At 35.8% G+C, this 18,743-nt stretch overlaps 2 protein-coding genes across 2 annotated transcripts in view; one reads left to right on the forward strand and one right to left on the reverse strand.

Moving 5' to 3' along the window:
• Positions 1–47: 47 nt before the first annotated feature.
• On the forward strand, positions 48–3,890 carry fgfbp1a (fibroblast growth factor binding protein 1a). The gene is made up of 2 exons (XM_030144702.1): positions 48–231; positions 3,062–3,890. Exon 2 carries the CDS (start codon positions 3,072–3,074, stop codon positions 3,702–3,704), a length of 633 nt encoding a protein of 210 aa, XP_030000562.1. The 5' UTR covers positions 48–231; positions 3,062–3,071; the 3' UTR covers positions 3,705–3,890.
• Positions 3,891–17,092: 13,202 nt separating this feature from the next.
• The window catches only part of anxa5a (annexin A5a), a 37,283-nt gene continuing 35,632 nt past the window's right edge, over positions 17,093–18,743 (reverse strand). Inside the window, exon 13 of the mRNA XM_030146131.1 lies at positions 17,093–17,427. Coding sequence (XP_030001991.1) covers positions 17,368–17,427 — 60 coding nt within the window. The 3' untranslated portion in view covers positions 17,093–17,367. The remainder of the gene's footprint in view (positions 17,428–18,743) is intronic.

An 18,743-nucleotide genomic window follows, 5' to 3' on the forward strand; every position in this document is an offset into this window, starting at 1 on the left:
TGTCCTGCCTAGACATGTGGCTTGTTTCAAGATATTTCAAGGCAGTTTATCTTTGGCACACTGTACAAACAGATGGGCCAGAGAACACCCTAGAAAGCTCAGATTCATTTGTACTTCTTTACAGAGACCCCTAAGAGTGAAATTATCAAAAGCAGTTGGGAATTCATCAGATAGACGGCACGATCTGTCACAACAATTTACTTTTAGTCCTGATATCTCAACATAAATCTGGTAAGTGCTTACAAGTTCTTACAAGTCTCTGAGATGGGTTTGATTAGTTTTTCCCCATTTTTACTGAAAATTATTTTCATCTTTCACACCAATAAAAGAGCATGTAGAGTCAAGTAAATTAAAGTTGTGTGTGAATGTTCTGTGTATTTTAAGTGTGTGTGGTGGATGTTGGCTGTTTTAGAGACTTATATATAGACTTATAGTTGTTGCATAATGCAAAAGCCATGTAGCTGTATTATGCCATAGTGGCTTTTCTGAGTAACACTGATATAATTTATATTCTCAGATTGCCCTCCACTATATTATTTTATTATTTTTATCCCAAAGGCCATCCTATAATTTTCCTTACATATTCCTAATGGGTTGAGACAAACTTACATTGTAAATAAGCCACAAGATTCTGTAAGAATTCTGACTAATAATTTTAGTTTTCCTACTTTCCTATATGTTCCATCTCCACAGGTTTTTACAGGAACATGGTTACTCATATGAGCTTCTCTTTATCCTTTCATTGTCACCATTTTATTTCAATGACATTTTCTCAATAGTGGTTGATAATTCTATTAAATTGCACCTACAAATCTCACAGATAAATTTGACTTACTTTAATGGGACTGCCTGTTGTGACCTGTAAGAAGTAAATTTAATGTTTTGCATATTTTTCCTTTGGATAAAAAAAATCATTTTAGAGGCTGTAAGTACAAAGAGTAACCAATGTCAAAAAACAGTGAATATTACCCAGCCCTGTTGATAGCCTTGTCACCAATCAGCATGGAGCTCACATGGTATGAGGTTACAGTTACATTTTTCCTGTGTCAGACTTTTTGGTTTGTTTTGATTTGATGGTTGTGCTTTGAAATCAGCACATCTAAAGCCCAAGTTGTACTCAAATGCTATTAAGTTTAAGGGTAGAGCTGCAATGATTAACTGATTCGTTGTCAACTCTTACATTAATTGTCAACTATTGGGATAATTAGTTTATAATTAATTAGTTCATTTGGGTCACTTCTCAAGAAAATTAACATCAATATGTTTTGGTTTCTTTACTCCTCTGAGTAATACCTTGATATTCGATATCTTTGAGTGGTGAGGTAACAAGACATTTAGAGACTTTATCTTGTGCTTTGGGAAACACTGATCGACATGCTTCCTTTGTTGAATTAAACACCTGAACAATTAGTCACAAACAGAGTTCACAGAATAATTGACAAAGAAAATAATTGATTTCTTGCCCAAATTACAGTAATCAGTTTTGAATTTTGATATGAAGTTAACACTGCCTTGTTTATATGTATGTTTTAGGATTTTTAAGATTTATTGCCCAGGTTAAAAGACTTGTAAAAAAAAAAAAAACTGTGCAAATATAAAATTACAGTTCTTTTATTAATTGGATTTTTAATAGGATAACAAGTAATCTGGAACCTATAATTATTGTCATAACTGCATACTATTATGGTATTTACACATCTGTTTGTATTGTTTGGTTATAGTCTGCAGTAGGGCTGTGCAATTAATCGAAATTCAATTACAATTTCGATTATTACACGCAACGATTACAAAAATTATGTAATCGAGAAAAAACCATTATTAATTCTGAGTCGTTTTAATTCACGCGCACGCAAGCTACGATGAGCTGCTCTGCCCCGCCCCCCTCTAAGCTACTGCTGCCTGCTAGCCGGCAGGTCCACCCCAAGAGGACAGTTGGACCTAGCGGTCTGGAAAAACGGCAGGAGAATCACAGCAGAAGTGCTTGGTAAACAAAAAAGGCAAGTCCAATTCAATTGTATGGAATCACTTTGGGTTTGATGAAGAGGACGAAGAGCAAAAACACATCACGTGCTAAAGGTGTTTGGTAGTTGTGTCCGCACCAACCGCTAACACAACAAACCTTTGTGACCATCTGAAGTTTAACCACCGCCACCGTTATCATAATCTTTATCTTATGAAAAACTAAAACGCATAAAAACAACTTCGTCCGCAATGCAATCTTCAGTCTCCGAATCTCTTTACGCTGCAACTCCCGTATTAACCTAACCCTAACCCGTATAACCCTAACGTGCGTATTCTACAGGGTGTCCCATAAGTCTGCATACATAGGAAAAATAAACGTTTCTTGACATAAACCATTTTTATTTATATAATATGCTCTATATGACTGCCATTTTGTCGGGAACACATTTCAATGCGTGTCCTCCACTGCTGAAGAACTATAAAGAAGAAATATAAAGAAATACATGTTAGAACCATATGTATTATGTCTCCTATGTATGGAGACTTATGGGACACCCTGTAGATGGCTGATGTATACAGAAGGCCTGAACCGAAACCTCACAGCACGCCACTGAATTTACTATGTTTCATACTACATTGAACATACTTGAATTTATAATTTGCACTTTACATGAGTTTTTTTTTTTTTTATTGCTACAGTTCTATGGCAAGTCTATAGCAGTTTAATTCCAGTGCACTATTTGTTTACAAAAGGAAACATACTTGAATTTACAGTACACTTATTTGATTTCAAAGATTTTTTTGTTTCGTACAAAAGTGAAAATACTTTGTTTTAGTGGTTAAAAGCTTTATGTTTAAAGAGCATATTTTACATTGTTTTGCAAGAAAAAAATAAACAACTTTAAGGCTAACAAATAATCGTTTTTAATAATCGTGATTTCAATTATTGCTAAAATAATCGTGATTATTTTTTTTTTCTATAATCGAGCAGCCCTAGTCTGCAGTGGAGGTCAAAGTGGGGATTATAATAGATTTTGTGAGAACAAGAGTAAAATGGTTTTAGGGTTGCATACCTAAATCCTAATTTGTCCTCTTGCAGTGCTGCTGTCATGGCTTTCCTCACTAACGTCACCATCCTGCTGGTCCTGGCTTGTATTTCTCACCAGCTGATATTGGGCAGCTGTCAAAAGAGCCACGGACGGAAGGGACGAAGGGTTGACAGAGGATATGACAGAGACCGATCAGGGCTGAAGGGAGGCCGCCAACCCAAATCTGTCTCTGTGCAGCCGATAAAGGGCAAACTGACCACCAAAGACAAGTCAGAGTGCACTTGGGCTGCAACTGGCGACGATCTCTTCATACTCGGTGTCATCTGCAATAAGGGGGACAGGAGCTTCAGTTGTGAGTATGTCGCCCGGCCATCTGTTTGTCCACAATATGTCTCCAATGTTAAACTTTACTGGAAGCAAATCTCAAGAGCACTTAAGAAGCAAAGGACTTTGTGCCAAGACAGCAGTGCATTGGTAAAAGCCGGTATGTGCAGAAAGGCTGCAATAGATGCTCACTTCAAACTCCATAAAGCACAGACAAAGACTGTCCCTCATTTCACTCCACTAGCTGCAGCCAAAGCTGTCAAATCCTGTCAACCTGGGAACAAGAAGCTGGCAGAAGAATACTGCAGTGACTCCTGGTCAAATGTTTGCACGTTCCTGTTTACTATGATCAAAGATTATGATTGCTGAAGGAGAAAAAAGCTAAGAACTATGGTAAATGTATCACTTTATATTCACATTAATCCTTACCTTTTACTTGACTAATTATGCAGGCTTACTTTATTTACTCATGGCTCATGTTGTATTTTTCTAGTATTTGTACAAACTCTGAGACTGTTAATTTTCATGTCAATAAATGTCTTTCTTTCAATTATTTTAATTGTTGAATTTGGGTGTCATTTGGAGCAATAGAATTCTTTTGAAATAAACCATGATCTCAGCAAAGGTTTTGACTTGTTGAGGCAGAAAACACCCAGGTGTAATTGGTGTCATTAAAATGGCTACATCCCATTTAAGTCGATCAGTTTCAGGGCTTGAAATTATGGCTTTTGGTTCACTGGAATGTCCTGCTGGGTGCAACTAAAAGGAACAGAATAATACAAGAAGGATCTGCCAAAAAGTACATTATGAAAATGTGCCTTTAAGAAACAAAATCATGTTTACCACACATTAACACATATAGTAAGCCTTGTCATGCCCCTGTACTTTATATATAAGTAACATCAATCACCTCAAAAAAATTACTTTAAACAAAATTGTGCTTGCAAAGATTAAGACCACAGCCTGGACGTGTCCTGGTCAACTTTGTTTCCCAACTCTGTGTGCACAGTCCTGCTGAGGGCATGTGCAGAGAGATTAGCAGTTTGAGCATGTTGGGTATTGACACAGTAATTTAACCAGAGGGAGCATGGATGTTTTAGCCTGCATACTTTGGCAAAGACAAGCCTCTAAATCCACATTGTCAGTGTGAAACCCTCAAAACACCTCCTGGTCTAAGTGGTATCACACGGGAACTTTACGATTTCTAATTCATAATGTTGTTCTTCACCAGTATTAGGTTCTGCCTTAAAATGTTTGATATTTAATAAAAATGCCTCTCAAAATTTTGATTTAACTAAACATGACTTGTGACAAAGGGATATCCAATCTGCAAATGGTACCTTGTACATTCACAAGATTAATCCTGTAAGGACTTTTTAGATGGAAAAATGTAATGTTATTCCACTTTTTCCACACTTTGAATACAGGTGATAATCCAACTGAGCAGCACATAGCCTACCTGTTCTCTGCATGATAGTTAAAGCTGCTGAATCTCCTCTGGGTTGATATGTTTCCTCTGTCAGGTAGTTGTGTCCATATCAATACAAAATATCAATACTCCTAATCTCAAGATTGCACATCAAGGACCAATTTCCACATTATAAGATCAATCAATAAAAATCTAAACTCATTTATCTGGAATTAATGCATGATTTTATTAAGTGGAAACACAGCTGAAACTAACTACATTCATCAGGGTACAGAAATAATATCTGTTTAATAGAAAGGCCTTCTCCCTCTGCTTTGTTCACAAATAAAATGTGGCTCTGGTAAATCCAATAAGGTTTTAGATTATTTTCTGTGTTGTGGCCAGCTAACAAAGACAAATCTTTAATTACAGTATGTTTAATGTTGTTACAAGTACACTAGTCTATTTTTTTTTTTATCTGCTTCAGAGACAAAATATACTAAAACGTTATGATGAAATTGAGAACAAATGACAAAAGTGCTGGTTTGCTAATGTTTTCAAGATACATGAAAAAGTGTTATACATGGGTGCACATACATTCATAAAATAGCTCCCTTCTAGTCTTACACTACAAGAAATCTGAAAAGTGAATGTATTGTAAAGTACACAGTGTTTAGGTAGAACTACTAGCTCAGAGACAAACATTATTTTTGAGGAAAACCCATTTTCTCAGTAATTCATAGACTTTCCCATTATGACCCATGTGCTGTATCATGAAAGCTACTGGCTACTACTTTTGACTTACGTTTCTGTATTAGCATTTTGTTTTAGATCAGTACTGTTAAGTAGTCTGTCTTTGAAGAGTAAAAACCAAGCAAAATTGGCTACACTCCTCAACGTTATACTGGATTCAGGCCTAAATTTCCGTTTATATGTTATTTTTCGGTTTTGCCTTGAAGGACTGTGATCCAAATAAAACAAAGCACTAGCTCTAAGACAACCAAAGGTCAGAATTCAACTTCTTCTAACAATTGAGTGGTCAAAAGCATGGACATTACTGTATAAATACTGTATTACAAACAAAATTAGAATTTTACATCTCAAAATTTTACATGACATATATCCCTCCAACACTACTTTGTGTCGATTTTATGATGTGGAAGAAATATGCAACTTTTGTCTATCTGAATCTGAAACTACTCTACACTTATTCTTTTTATGTGAACATTCTTCTAATTTTTGGTCAAAAATTGAATATTATATCATATCTAAAAGTAAGAATAAAATAAATATAACATCCCAAAATGTAATTACTTATTTTAAACATGATACTAGCAATCTAGAATTTATTGTAAATTTGTTCATATTTGGAAAATTTCATATACATAAAAACAAATATACTAAAACACACCCAAATTTTAAAATCTTCCTATTAGAATTTGAAAATTATATTAAATCTTTAGAATTCATTTATAATAAATTAAAAAAAAAAAAAAAAAAAGCACTAACACCTTGGCTATTTATAAACAATTTTTTAATACTGACTGAACTCTCTGTTGCATTTATTTATTTATATTTGTCAGATTTATTTATTTTTTTTAAATTTAATTATTTACTTTATTATTTTTATTTTTTTTACTATTATTTGTATACTATGCTTTGTATTATTACATCTATACTATGCATTATTTTCTTAAACTTATGTGTTCAAATGCTTTTTCCCTTTTGACATCTTGTTTGTTTAAAATTTTGTACTGTATACTCAAATGTTGTTAATAAAGTTGGAAGAAAAAAAAACAAAACAAAAAAAAAACCCAAAAGGTCATTTCCTACCATAACTACAGTCTAGGTTACTTCATGTTTAAAACGTTTGCAACCCTACACCAGGTTATATTAGAGCAAAACTCTTAATTAGCAAAACAACATGGCCGCCGCTTATTGGTTTTAAGGAAACAAACACTTTGTTGGAGAGGAATGACATAAACTTAGTAAAACACTGACCACATCAACCCAAAGTGTAAACGCCGAGTAGTTTCAGCTCATTAATAAGTGTTAAAGCATACTGCTGTATTAATATCTGTATTGTAAAAGTCATTTCAGATACTCTAATCAGTTACAGCTGTGTGAGCTAATTAGCAGGCTAGCTCACGTACCATATAATTCAAAGAGACTTAATGCTAACGTCAGTTAATGCAGCTAAGCTAGGCAAATAATTAAGCATCAGTAAACTTTCTGACAGGAGCCTCTGACAGCTTTGTTAGTGCTACTCCTTAAACACAACTTCTGCATTGGTACCAGTGAGGGAGAAAAATAAGCTTTAGCCTAATTTATAATAAATATGACCTCTGAATGTGCGCCGTCAGCCGAGCTAATGCTAATAGCTACAGTACAAACAACATGGAAGGGACTCACCTGTTAATCACTGTGGCCACTCCTTTAATGATGCAGTATTGTCTTTGGATAAAGTGTTAGAAATAAAAATCCGCCCTCTACACAGGTGCCTTGTACTGGTGGTAATGGAAAACAATGGCAACAAAGACAGTTTTGTAAAAAGCTGTGGCTAAGCATGTTTATTTCTGCTGTAGAGCTGAAAATTTCAACCAGATTCCCCTAGTGGACATTCAGTGTATTGCATGTAGTGATGTGACGTTCACGAACGAATCGAATCTTTTGAACGGCTCTTTGAAATGAACGATGGGAATCGAGTCTTTGTAAAGAGCTGTTCATTTTTTTATTTTTTTATTTTTTGGATTAATAACAGTGATTAATCACTGCTGTGTTTGGTGCAATTCTTTCCGTATGTTTACACACATTTATTGTTCTTGTTCTGAGGGAAAACGCACTACAGTTGTTAAGGTATTTAAGTAATTGCAATGATAAATCGCTTTTGTGCATTTTTTCTGTATGCTTACCAACATACTGTTCTTGTTCTGAGAATTGCACTATAGTTCAGGTATTTAAGTAATTGCTGTGATTAATCACTGTTGTGTTCTGTGCAATTTCTTCCATATATTTACACACATTTATTGTTCTTGTTTTGAGGAGAATAAAATGTTATTTCATAAGAAAATGTTTTATTTTCTTCTTCATTTTTAGGCTACAGACTAATCCACATAATGTACCGTGATGTTTTTGGTCAAATTCCAGCATTTGCCTCATGTCATCATGTCATGTATTGAGCCCACACATTTGAACTAACTATTCTTTTTTACGGTAAGATAATATTTACTGCCGCGCCAATTAAACACCTTTAAAATGTAATGTCAATCATCACATGTAGCCTATTAAGTCATTAAAACATTGGTGTCTCAAAATAATGCAAAAAACATAAAAGAGCCAGTCTTTTGAACAGCTCTTTTCAGTGAACGGCTCCTTGTTGAACGGCTCCCTTCAAAGAGCCAAAAGTCCCATCACTAATTGCAGGTCATGACACTTCACCATGTAAACTTTTTTTTTTTCTTGCATGTCCGAAATAAACAGAAAATGAATGAATGAGTGAATGAAGGAATTTATTTATTTATTTATTTATTAATGACAAAAAATGAACTTTTCAGCCATCACCTGGAAAAGAAACCATTGTTTTTATTACCTAATAATGAGTTGTTTCTCTCTTCAGAGTTCACCTCCAGTGTTGCACCTCCAAGTTTCAACTGTAGCTCAGAACAAATTTCCCGTTCTCCTTTTCTTGCAGTTATATGTGATATGGTGATGTTTGTGTGATTTGATAATATTATAACACCAGTCAAAAAAAAAAAAAACAACTCACATATGCCTTCTGTCATCTATGTACCTGATAAAAGATCACATCATGATATAAGGTCTTAATTTAACTAGAATTCAGAGCAACTTTGCCCTACTTCTGAAAATCAAACTAAACAGCTTTTTGCAACAGATAAGCTACATTTATCATGTAAATTCTGACCATTAGTTAGAGCTGAGTCAATATTTGTGAAACTGACCCCAGAACGAGAACCAACCACTTACTGTATCTCAAGTTCTTACATGTATCACTCTACACTGGCTCCAGATTTGTTCCAGAAACAGAAAAAAACACTGAATCATTTAGATCCAAGATACTATCCGCTTTCCTGACCCAGAACAAACCTTGGCAATGTCTCAGGTTCACTTGTTCTGCAACGTCAGACCTAAACATGGTGAAGCCATGAGCTAAGGCATGAGGCAGTTCGGATCAAACCTGTTCTACCATTATTTTTTTTATGTGTTGTACCAGTCAGTTTGCTTTATTACTTTAAATGTTTTTATTGTATGTATTTTGCTAGCTTGTGTTTTGTTTCTTGTGGACTCTGTAGAATGGTCTAGTTGCCTTTGGGTTGCCTTGCCTTGCTTCCTACCATTACACAGGGTTTCCCACATGCCCTCGATGACCTGCTGTTCTTACACTACTGATTCCATTCACTAAAATCCCAATTACGTCATTTGCTTATGTGGCACGAAATCATTTAAACAGTGAACAGAGGATCCAAAACACTGGGGAATGAAAAGTCAATCAGCGATGGTTGCCTTTTTTCCAACAGTTAAATTACCAGTATGCTTCTATAGAGTTACCCTGAAACAATTAACCCTGTTAAAGCAGACACTTGTCATGTGCTGGTGAAATGCAATTAACGCCACATATTTGCTATTCTCTTACAAGTACAAGGTTTCTCGTGTCTGCTGTTCATTTGTCACACAATATGTCATTGTTAGTAGGCTTCAGACTAATGTTACCACTGCGTTGACTGGAAAACAGGACTCAAATAGCGAGAATACTTTTCAGTTTGTACCAGTTTAGAACACTTTTCTAGCTAACTGGCAAAGCATAAAGATCTGATGTGATTTTTTTAGCTCAGGTAACACAAAATGTCTGCTTCTACACGTCTTGGCCCATAACCATCACTCTTACAGAAAAAATCAATACTTCGCTCTGGAAATAATCTCAGCTGACAGCTTCTGATAACATGCATCTATTCTCTAATTATATGTCACTTTGGACTAAAAGCGTTTGGTAAATAAATGTTAATGTTAATCATTTTAACAGACAGACACCCACCATCTCCACCCACGGCAACTTCACTCAGACAGAACAGAGAAGCCTCGGGACATGCTGTGTTTGGAGAAAGGGAAATGACTCTCCCTTCTCCTGATAAATTAAGCTTCGTCTCCTGCTGTAACATAATAAATTACCATCAGATGAAATAAATCACGGCCGGACTCAGCAGGCTGCATTCTGGGCTTTGCAGGAAACCCCTTCCTGGTAGATGAAACAGACCAAAATATGTGACTGCAACAAAAAGTAAATTAGAGGGCAGTCACAAAATAACTGGAGGAAAGCAGCAGATGCATGAACACCAATATACAGCAGTATATTTAAGGCGGAGTTTTACTTCAAGCGTGACTTTAAAACACCAGCTGCTGAAAACATAACACGAAATATGATGCAAGGAAGAACAGCTGGTCACTCTTGATTTTTAAGGTATAATTAGATACAAAACTAAAACTACAGAAAAACCGGACAGTTGGAAGCTGTGGAAAAAAAGTTTCACAATGGCACCACCTTAACCACATTAAAAAGAATGAAAGCCTTATTGTCTCTAATGGTTTAGAAGTGAACTCAAGAATTTTTCAATTTTAATTCCTATTATTAAATCAGTTTGATAACCATCTCTGCTTTAACCCAGTTCATTTCAGTCATGACCCTCTGCACTGTCAGATTATTCTCCACCAGAATAATGAATATGTCCAATAAAAAGACACTGAATGAACTGCTGTCCGACTGTATACTGTCTGCCTCATTGATTATCAGTACTGCTACATCTGCATTATTCTATGAAAGCATATTCATGGATAAAAGCATCAGCAAATTGTGAACTGTGTATTGTGTTGCATTCAATGAACTGTGATTTATTTCGCTAATATTTCTGCTTGAAGCTCAGACACAATAACTTAGTGAATGTGGTTCACAATATAACGCGGCAACTAACATTTCTAACATTACTCTTGCTCATTTCTCTATTTTTATATCCAAAATGTGTTAGGCAGTAGTGGAGACACCAGGCTGTTTTGAAAGATTTAATGCAAATGATCAAGTATATCACAATGGTAGAAGCTGAATTACCTGAAAAAGAAGTGTAGTGGAAAAGAAAAAGTAGTGGAAAAAAGTAAGAAATCAAAACATAAAAGAAGAAACTCATATATTGGTACAAAACACCATAAAATTGAGTTTTACTGGACAATTTCAGATTTTGATTGTGAATGTAAGAGTGACTCTTCTTCAGGATCCGTGAAGACATCGATGTGTAAATACTGTAATGCTCACCATTTTACACATGAATTACAACAGTTAAATGTACAAGACTGAGATAAATTGATAAAGTTATCAACTATTAAATAAATCTACAACTATTTTGATAATTACTTTAATGGTGTGAGTGTTAAGTTTTAAGAAGAAAGGTTAAAAATCTCTCATTTGAGTTTTTTAAATGTCACTAATCTTTTTTACTTTCCTCATCTTTGACAATTAATTCAATATATTTGGCTTTTGGACCAAACTAGACAATAGAATACATTCCCTTAGTCTTTCTATGAAACACACTGATGTACTTTTTCATGCCTTATCCATGTAAACAATACTTACTTCCATTTATTATGTCCATGTTTTATATCTGTCTGGCATACTTTACTCATTTAATTTATGTTTGAGTGATGAATTCAAATGTCTGCGCATTATTTCAGTTAAGGTTTTCATTCAGTTGGGAGCAGGTTTTAGATTTAGTTTAGGATTGTACGTATCTTCGGTAGTTTTGGTTGCCCTGTGGGACATATCTGTATTTTACCTGGTGTGTGGTATCCTTTCAAACTCTAGATAACTTCTCAGGTTGTCCCATTTCACAACTCACCTTATTGTTTTTATCTGACTTTGTATTTTGTCATGAATAAACTGAACTGATCTCCTTTCTGACATGTTTTACACAAAACAACTAATGAAGAAAATAACCAACTGATTAATCCATAATGAGGTTAATCAATAGTTGGGGCCGGGGTCAGATGTGTGGCTGTGTGGTTGTTTGCCTCATGGTGGGACTGTGAAGACGTTAACCTTCAGAACTTCCTGGTAGAAAAGATTTTAGAAATCAGTGAAGCAGCACAAAGAATGATGAAGTCTATGGGTTGAGTGAAGTTGTTATGGATGAAAAAGCTGTCTGATATGTAGGGATTTGCATTTCCAAGGGGACTGTGACTTATTTCTTATTATTACTCCGCCCGCCGAAGGGGAGGCAAGGGGTATTGTTTTTGGTTCGGTTTGTTTGTTTGTTAACAGTCTAGCAGGAAAACAATTGGTTGACTTCATACCAAATTTGGTTTATAGATTGCCAGGCACCCAGAATAGATGTCATTACATTTTGGGAACAGCAGGTCAGAGTTCAAATTTTTTAGGTCTTTTAAAATCTTTCCATTTACTTATAATGGGGGAAATATGTGCAAGGGGCGGGGTTTGTTGTGCCTGGCACCACTTGTTATGACCTTTTTTTTTTCATTGCCTATTAGCTAGATTAAGATGACATAACTAGTTGGTTAGCTTTAGGTAGGGGTCATGGTTCTGGAAGACGAACCATTATTCAATAGTAGAACGAAACATAACAACTGGTGCCAGACACAACGAACCCCGCCCCCTGCATGTATTTCGTCTATTATAAATAAATGGGGAGATTTTCAAAAATCATAAAAATTTTTAACTTTGACCTACCTTACCCAAACTTTAATGACATCTATTCTGGGTCACTGGCAATCTATAAACCCAGTTTGGTATGAAATGAACCAATGGTTTTGCCGCTAAATTATTAACAAACAAAGAAGAAACAAACAAACCAAACCAAAAACAATACCCCTTGCCTCCCCTTTGTGAGGGTAAACATATGTGACTTGATGAACAAAACATTCTACATCTAAAGAAAACTAGATACACAATGTCAAATAGGAAGAGTATCTCTTGGAGAATCTAGAAAGCTGTACTTATAGTCTGATTGGGAAATACATGTGAGTTCCAATTAAATGTGTCGTGTGAGTATCCTGTAACCTGTGTTATTTTATGTATTATTTGTCTATCCTGTTAGTGCCAGTGTGCTGTTCCTTTATTTTGTTTCTCTACCATGTCAAACACCAAAAACAGATCAGAGAAAAGAAACCATGAAATTAAGAAGTAGAAATAAGAAGAACCCCCCGCCCCAATCACCACAAAAATATCATTTGTTCTTTGTGCCAGTATCAACATTTCCTGAGAATCTCATCAAAATCCTTCCATCACCTTTTGAGTTATCTTCCCAACAAACACACAGACAATACCCGATGAAAACATAACCTCTGCCGTCCTTGATGGAGGTAACAATTTCAGTTATGCATAAAAAAGGAATTTAACTACTTGAATTACTCTGCAAATATGAATACAGCTGAACCAGCAGCAAACTACTAGAAAACATAGTCACCGTAAACTATTCGTTCAGTAGCGGAGGTGTTAAATATATTAATCTGCTCCCAGGTTCAACCAAAACCATCCTTCCTGTGTGAACTGTGGATGGTGTGGACTTACTGGTGGCCTGATGAATAGTGGCTCCTGATTGGCTGAGAAATATGGGCCTTGGTGAAAATCAAAGCAGGGAGAACACACCCCGGCACTACTGACACTAAGAAGATTTGGCACAGAGTGTATTTGTGAGCGCACACCCCAGATTACATGCCCTCATGAATGCCTTTGTATGTGTGTGGAAGGAGCTTTAAGTTTCCTGGAGCCGAGATTATAAAGAACTTAAGCGAATTAATGAAACACTACAAATATTGCATTGTTAGCATGAAATGAGACTGATAAGTGTGTGTTGATGTTTGACCAAACTAATGAGAGAAAGAGAAAACAAAAAAAATCAGCATCCAGCAGGTTTCTGGCTGCTTTAACCAACTGATCTACAACCGACTACAACCAAATCCAACAGTTTCAGAAATGAGATTAGTGGTAAATAGAGAAAATCTGCACCAGAAACAATATGGTGAAGTTTTATAAGTACTTTAAAGGGTGGAAAACAGCACTGAATCATTTCTTATTTGAGTGTGGGGGGCTTGTTCATAAAGGCTTCCTGCAGTGGTAATGAGCATCAGCAGAACATGAGTGATTTATGACAAGAGTGAAGTATCAGCCACCGGCCACATCGGTGCTGACTCACTCTCAATGATTAACAACTGCATTAGCCACCCATGACTCACACATATTACAGCAATTTCATATTATGTCACAGTAGAGACCCTACACTTTGCACCTGAAGATGAAAAAAAAAATCGTCAAATAAAACTGACAATAGTTTTACTGTGCAAACTACACATCTGCATTATATACAGTCATGGAAAAAATTATTAGACCACCCCTTGTGTTCTTCAATTTCTTGTTCATTTTAATGCCTGGTACAACTAAAGGTACATTTGATTGGACAAATATAATGATAACAACAAAAATAGCTCATAAGAGTTTAATTTCAGAGCTCATATCTATCCATTTTCCATCTTTTCTTGATAATAACCAAAATCACTTCAGTTCTTACATCAATATCTACGGCATTGTACTGACAAAAACAGTGCCTTTAGGCATTCTGTGTTTTCATTTCTTTCCGTTTTAGTCACATGATACACACAGGAGTTAGTACTTGATTGCATAACCATTGTTTTTGTTGACTTTGATGGTCTAATTAATTTTTCCGTGACTGTAGGTCTTTGAGGGTTAAAGAATTACCAGTTTGCACACTTAAAACTAGAAATCACCAACTCAGCAGGCGAAGCAAAAAGTAGTTCCTGTAAATATTGAAACAGTCCAGTTTATGGTTAGTCATTATTGGATGAAATACAAATATATACCACAATGGTCACACACTCTTCAGTTTTCTCTAAACTAAACCTTAGGAAGCTTTCATAGAAAGAATATTTTCTTGTCAGATGATTCATAACATGATTTATTATCTGTCTATCATCCTCCCTTTTGTATGTTTCACTGTTTTAAAACCCAAAATACTGGTGTTGTATATTTGCTTTGAAATATTAATGTAACATCTCTCTGCATGTGTTTTCCCTGTGTGCCGGAGCAGAAAAAAACATATTAATGGAGCTTAATTGCAATAAAAACAATCTCAGACATACAGAAATGTAATTTTAATAATAATGGATTAGATTTTATATAGTGCTTTTCTAGACACCCAAAGCGCTTTACATTATTGAGCCATTATTCATTCGCTCTCACATTCTCCCTCTGGTGGTGGTAAACTACATCTGTAGCCATGGAGGGGTGGCTGCCAATTCGTGCCTACGGCCCCTTCGACCACCACCAAACATCCACACACATTTATACACCAGTGTGGGTGGCACTGGAGGCAAGGAGGGTGAAGTGTCTTGCCCAAGGACACAACGGACTGACTAGGATAGAGCGGGATTTGAACCGCCAACCCTTCGGTTATTGGATGACCCGCTCTACCACCTGAGCCATGACCACCCCCATGGCTAAGGTCCCTAAATCAATTCCTGCCATGAACTGCAGTGAAAACATCTTAGAAAAAAGCACTAGAGTGTAAAGAAGAGCAGGCCTATACATGAAAACATTTTTATCTTGAACCTGCATTATCAGACTGGAGTTTAGTCAGATATACTCAACATAATGATGATCCTCACAGGACCAGAGGATCACTGCTCTGCCGCCATCAAACAGCAGGAACCGAGCATCCAGTCCATAACCAGAAGGCTGCCCCGAGGCCATCGGAGCAGTCAACCCTATCCGCTGCTAGATTCTCAGATTGGACATTATCCCCACAAGCAATACATACTTTATAACCTCATATCACCTGCATTTAATGATTTTGCTCTGCGATTAGAATAATGAATATGTCCAATAAGAGGACACCAAATGAACTGCTGTAAGTTTGCCTCAGTGAGTACTGGATAAGCACTGTGCTGCAGTGGCACATTTTGCATAAAAGCATCTAACAAATTGTCCTCTGTATATTTAGTTACATTCACTGAACTGTGATTTATTTGGTTAATACTTCTGCCTCCAGCTCAGACACAATAGCTTAGTCAATGCTCAAAATAATATGTGGTTCATGATATGCAATTATTGAAAAGTCTTTCATTTTCTCCCAGTAGTCCCTGACAAGTAGCATTTTAGACCATTATAGTTCATCTATGTTTAATACTTGTGTCAGAGAAACTAGGCTACTTGAAAGTGTAGCTGTGCAAACTACCAACAATCTAGTACAAGAGAAAGAGAAGTGTGTTTAACAGCAAGAAAATGTACAAATATATTCACTGTTTTGTATTTTTCTTTCTTTTGTCATTATTTAACCCAATAATTTTGTCTGACTTTAGTCGTGTAATTTTCTGTCAGAGGTGTTTCATTGTCATTTACATTTGAATGCATGCAAGAGAAAATAACGAACTCTGAACTGGATCCACTGTGATACAATGATTAAAATGGTTTAATATCTAATATCTTCAACCTCAGAAAGGCTCGAATGAATTCATATTATTATAACCTCCTCTTGAGATGACAAGCATTCTTTAAACCAAAGAATCATTTAGAATATTTAACATTTTACTTCAGAGGCTAATGGTTGCAGATATATTTAACTTCTCAGGTAGAACTGCTAGCTTGATGCACAAAATGATGAATCTTTTTATATGACAAAATGAAGCAGCCACTGCAAAAATTTTTTACCATGGGTTGAAAATTACCCTCCTATTTTGGAGAAATAAACAGCATTTTGGCCCGAAGCCAATGTTGGCAAATGTTCAAATGTCTTACTGGAAAATTATTTTTCATCATAGGGTAAATATATCAAATAAATGTCTTGTTTTGGTGTTCAAAACATGTGTAAAACTGCATGTTTTTCAAGCTTTGCTGCCACCATGTGGTACCTTCCCTACAAAAGTGAAGTCATTTCCATTGTATTGATCAAAGGACCCTTTGTGTTTGACATCAGGCCCCATCATGCAGAAAGACATGGAGCAGGAGATGTCTCTATATTGGTCAACAAATGTCTATTAGTGTCCCATTACTTATTGATCAGTGACAGCTGCATTGTAACACAAGTCAGCATCAGTGGCTCATTTGTAATTAATGAGAGTACGAGCGCTGTCGACATGTCGAGTTTAATAATTCAGCAGAAGTATTGTATTTTCTAAGTGCATTTAACACATGCAATGAGCATTGTGCACAAAAAAGGTAAACAACTCTGACACTGGATGGTGGAAATATGACATGAAAAAAGCCTCAAAAGTCAAATAAAACTGTGAATGTTAAAACAGGACCAAATATTTCACTATGCAAAGTTAAATCTCACCTGTATGTTAAATCAAAGATGTCACATTTGTGGTTGTAACAAAAACTTTCGGCAGTGATGCTTAAATGATGCTGTTCAAGATGTGGATACTGTCACAAGTCGAAATGACAAGCAGGTAATTCACACTAATTCAATCGATAGCAAACTAAAGACAAAGAGAATCAACAACCCTGGATCAATAAACTCATCTCATGAGTAGCTTTGTCTCACAGCACCATAGTGGCCCTTCGGTCGTTGCTGCTGAGATCATCATAAAACAGCATTAATCATTCCCACCACAGAGGTAGAGCAAGGCCTTCTGGTAGTCTCCTGCCGTGTCCTCCTGAAAGAGCAAAAACAATTTGATGACTTCACTTCTCCACTCCAGCACTTCTACATGCACATCAGTCACCACATAAACATACAGCCTCTCAGTCATCCACTCCAACAGATTTTATGTGGGTTGGGTTAAAAAACTTTTAACAACAGGCTCCTAGTAATTCTGAATCTTTGAATGGTTCTGATAGTTACTCTGTGAATCTAGTATAAAAGGCTAGTGCACAGTAGACCGTAAATAAACCTGTTAACTCTGTCTAAATGTGTTTATTGTAGCATGTATTTAAATTGTATGATTTCCACAAATAATGGTCAGGAACACATTTACCTTTGTTTCTCATTTATGTTTTATAGAAAAGGCTTATTCTGGATTAACTAGGCTGCAATGTTTTGTTTTGTTTTGTTTTTTTTTAATCTCCGCCAAGAGGCTGTGTGGTCTCTCATGTTAGTTTGTTAGCCAGAATTATGCAATTATAATTGCAAAGATTTGTCATGAAAGTTGAGGACAGGGCATGAGCAAAAGATGAACCATTTACCATTTTGCCGCAGGTCTGTAAAAGGAGGTTGGAGCCTTTTTTTTAATACTGGAGAACTTCATAAAAATGACTGATGATGCCCAAAATAAAGCTGCAATCTCTTTGTTTAAATGTGTCAGAGCTTTGAGGTTTTTGAAAGGACACTAGAGGCATTTCTGTTTGAAAACATTCAAATGGGAGACTATTTTGTGAAAAAAGCTTCACAAACATTACACAACCTATGTATTAATCTTAAACATCGTATCTGTGGACTAGCTAATTATGACACCACCTAATAAGATCCAAAATGAACAAAATGAGCTGAACAGACGACTTTTTCTTTATAACATCAAAATCAAAGTTAGAATAAACAAAATTATGTTACTAATCTGTAAAATCGCAGCTTTAAGATCTGCAGAATCACAAGAAAGTAAAGTATTAGAAAGTAAATAGAGTAAATATAATGAAACATTCAGTGATGTCCTTGATCTGGTATCATCGATTCAGAGTGATACAGGACACTGAGGATTGAGGTAATCAGATGCAGATTTATGTTATCTTTCATTAACAGGAAACCTTTCGTCTTCAGTTACATTAACACTGCAAACAACCTACACATAAAAATTGTGTGCTTCATTATTATGGTAACAGTTAATTAAACTGACCCTAACCCAACTGACAAAAAGGAGGAAAACATAAGTCATAATTTGTGGTTTAATAATATTGTGAGATCGGCAGAAGACTAGAGTACTGGTGGAGGTCTGCATTCTCCCAGTGCATTTCCAGTTCATTATCTGTCAGCTGGATC

The sequence above is a fragment of the Sphaeramia orbicularis genome, chromosome 10 (assembly GCF_902148855.1).
Source record: "Sphaeramia orbicularis chromosome 10, fSphaOr1.1, whole genome shotgun sequence".
NCBI lineage: Eukaryota > Metazoa > Chordata > Actinopteri > Kurtiformes > Apogonidae > Sphaeramia > Sphaeramia orbicularis.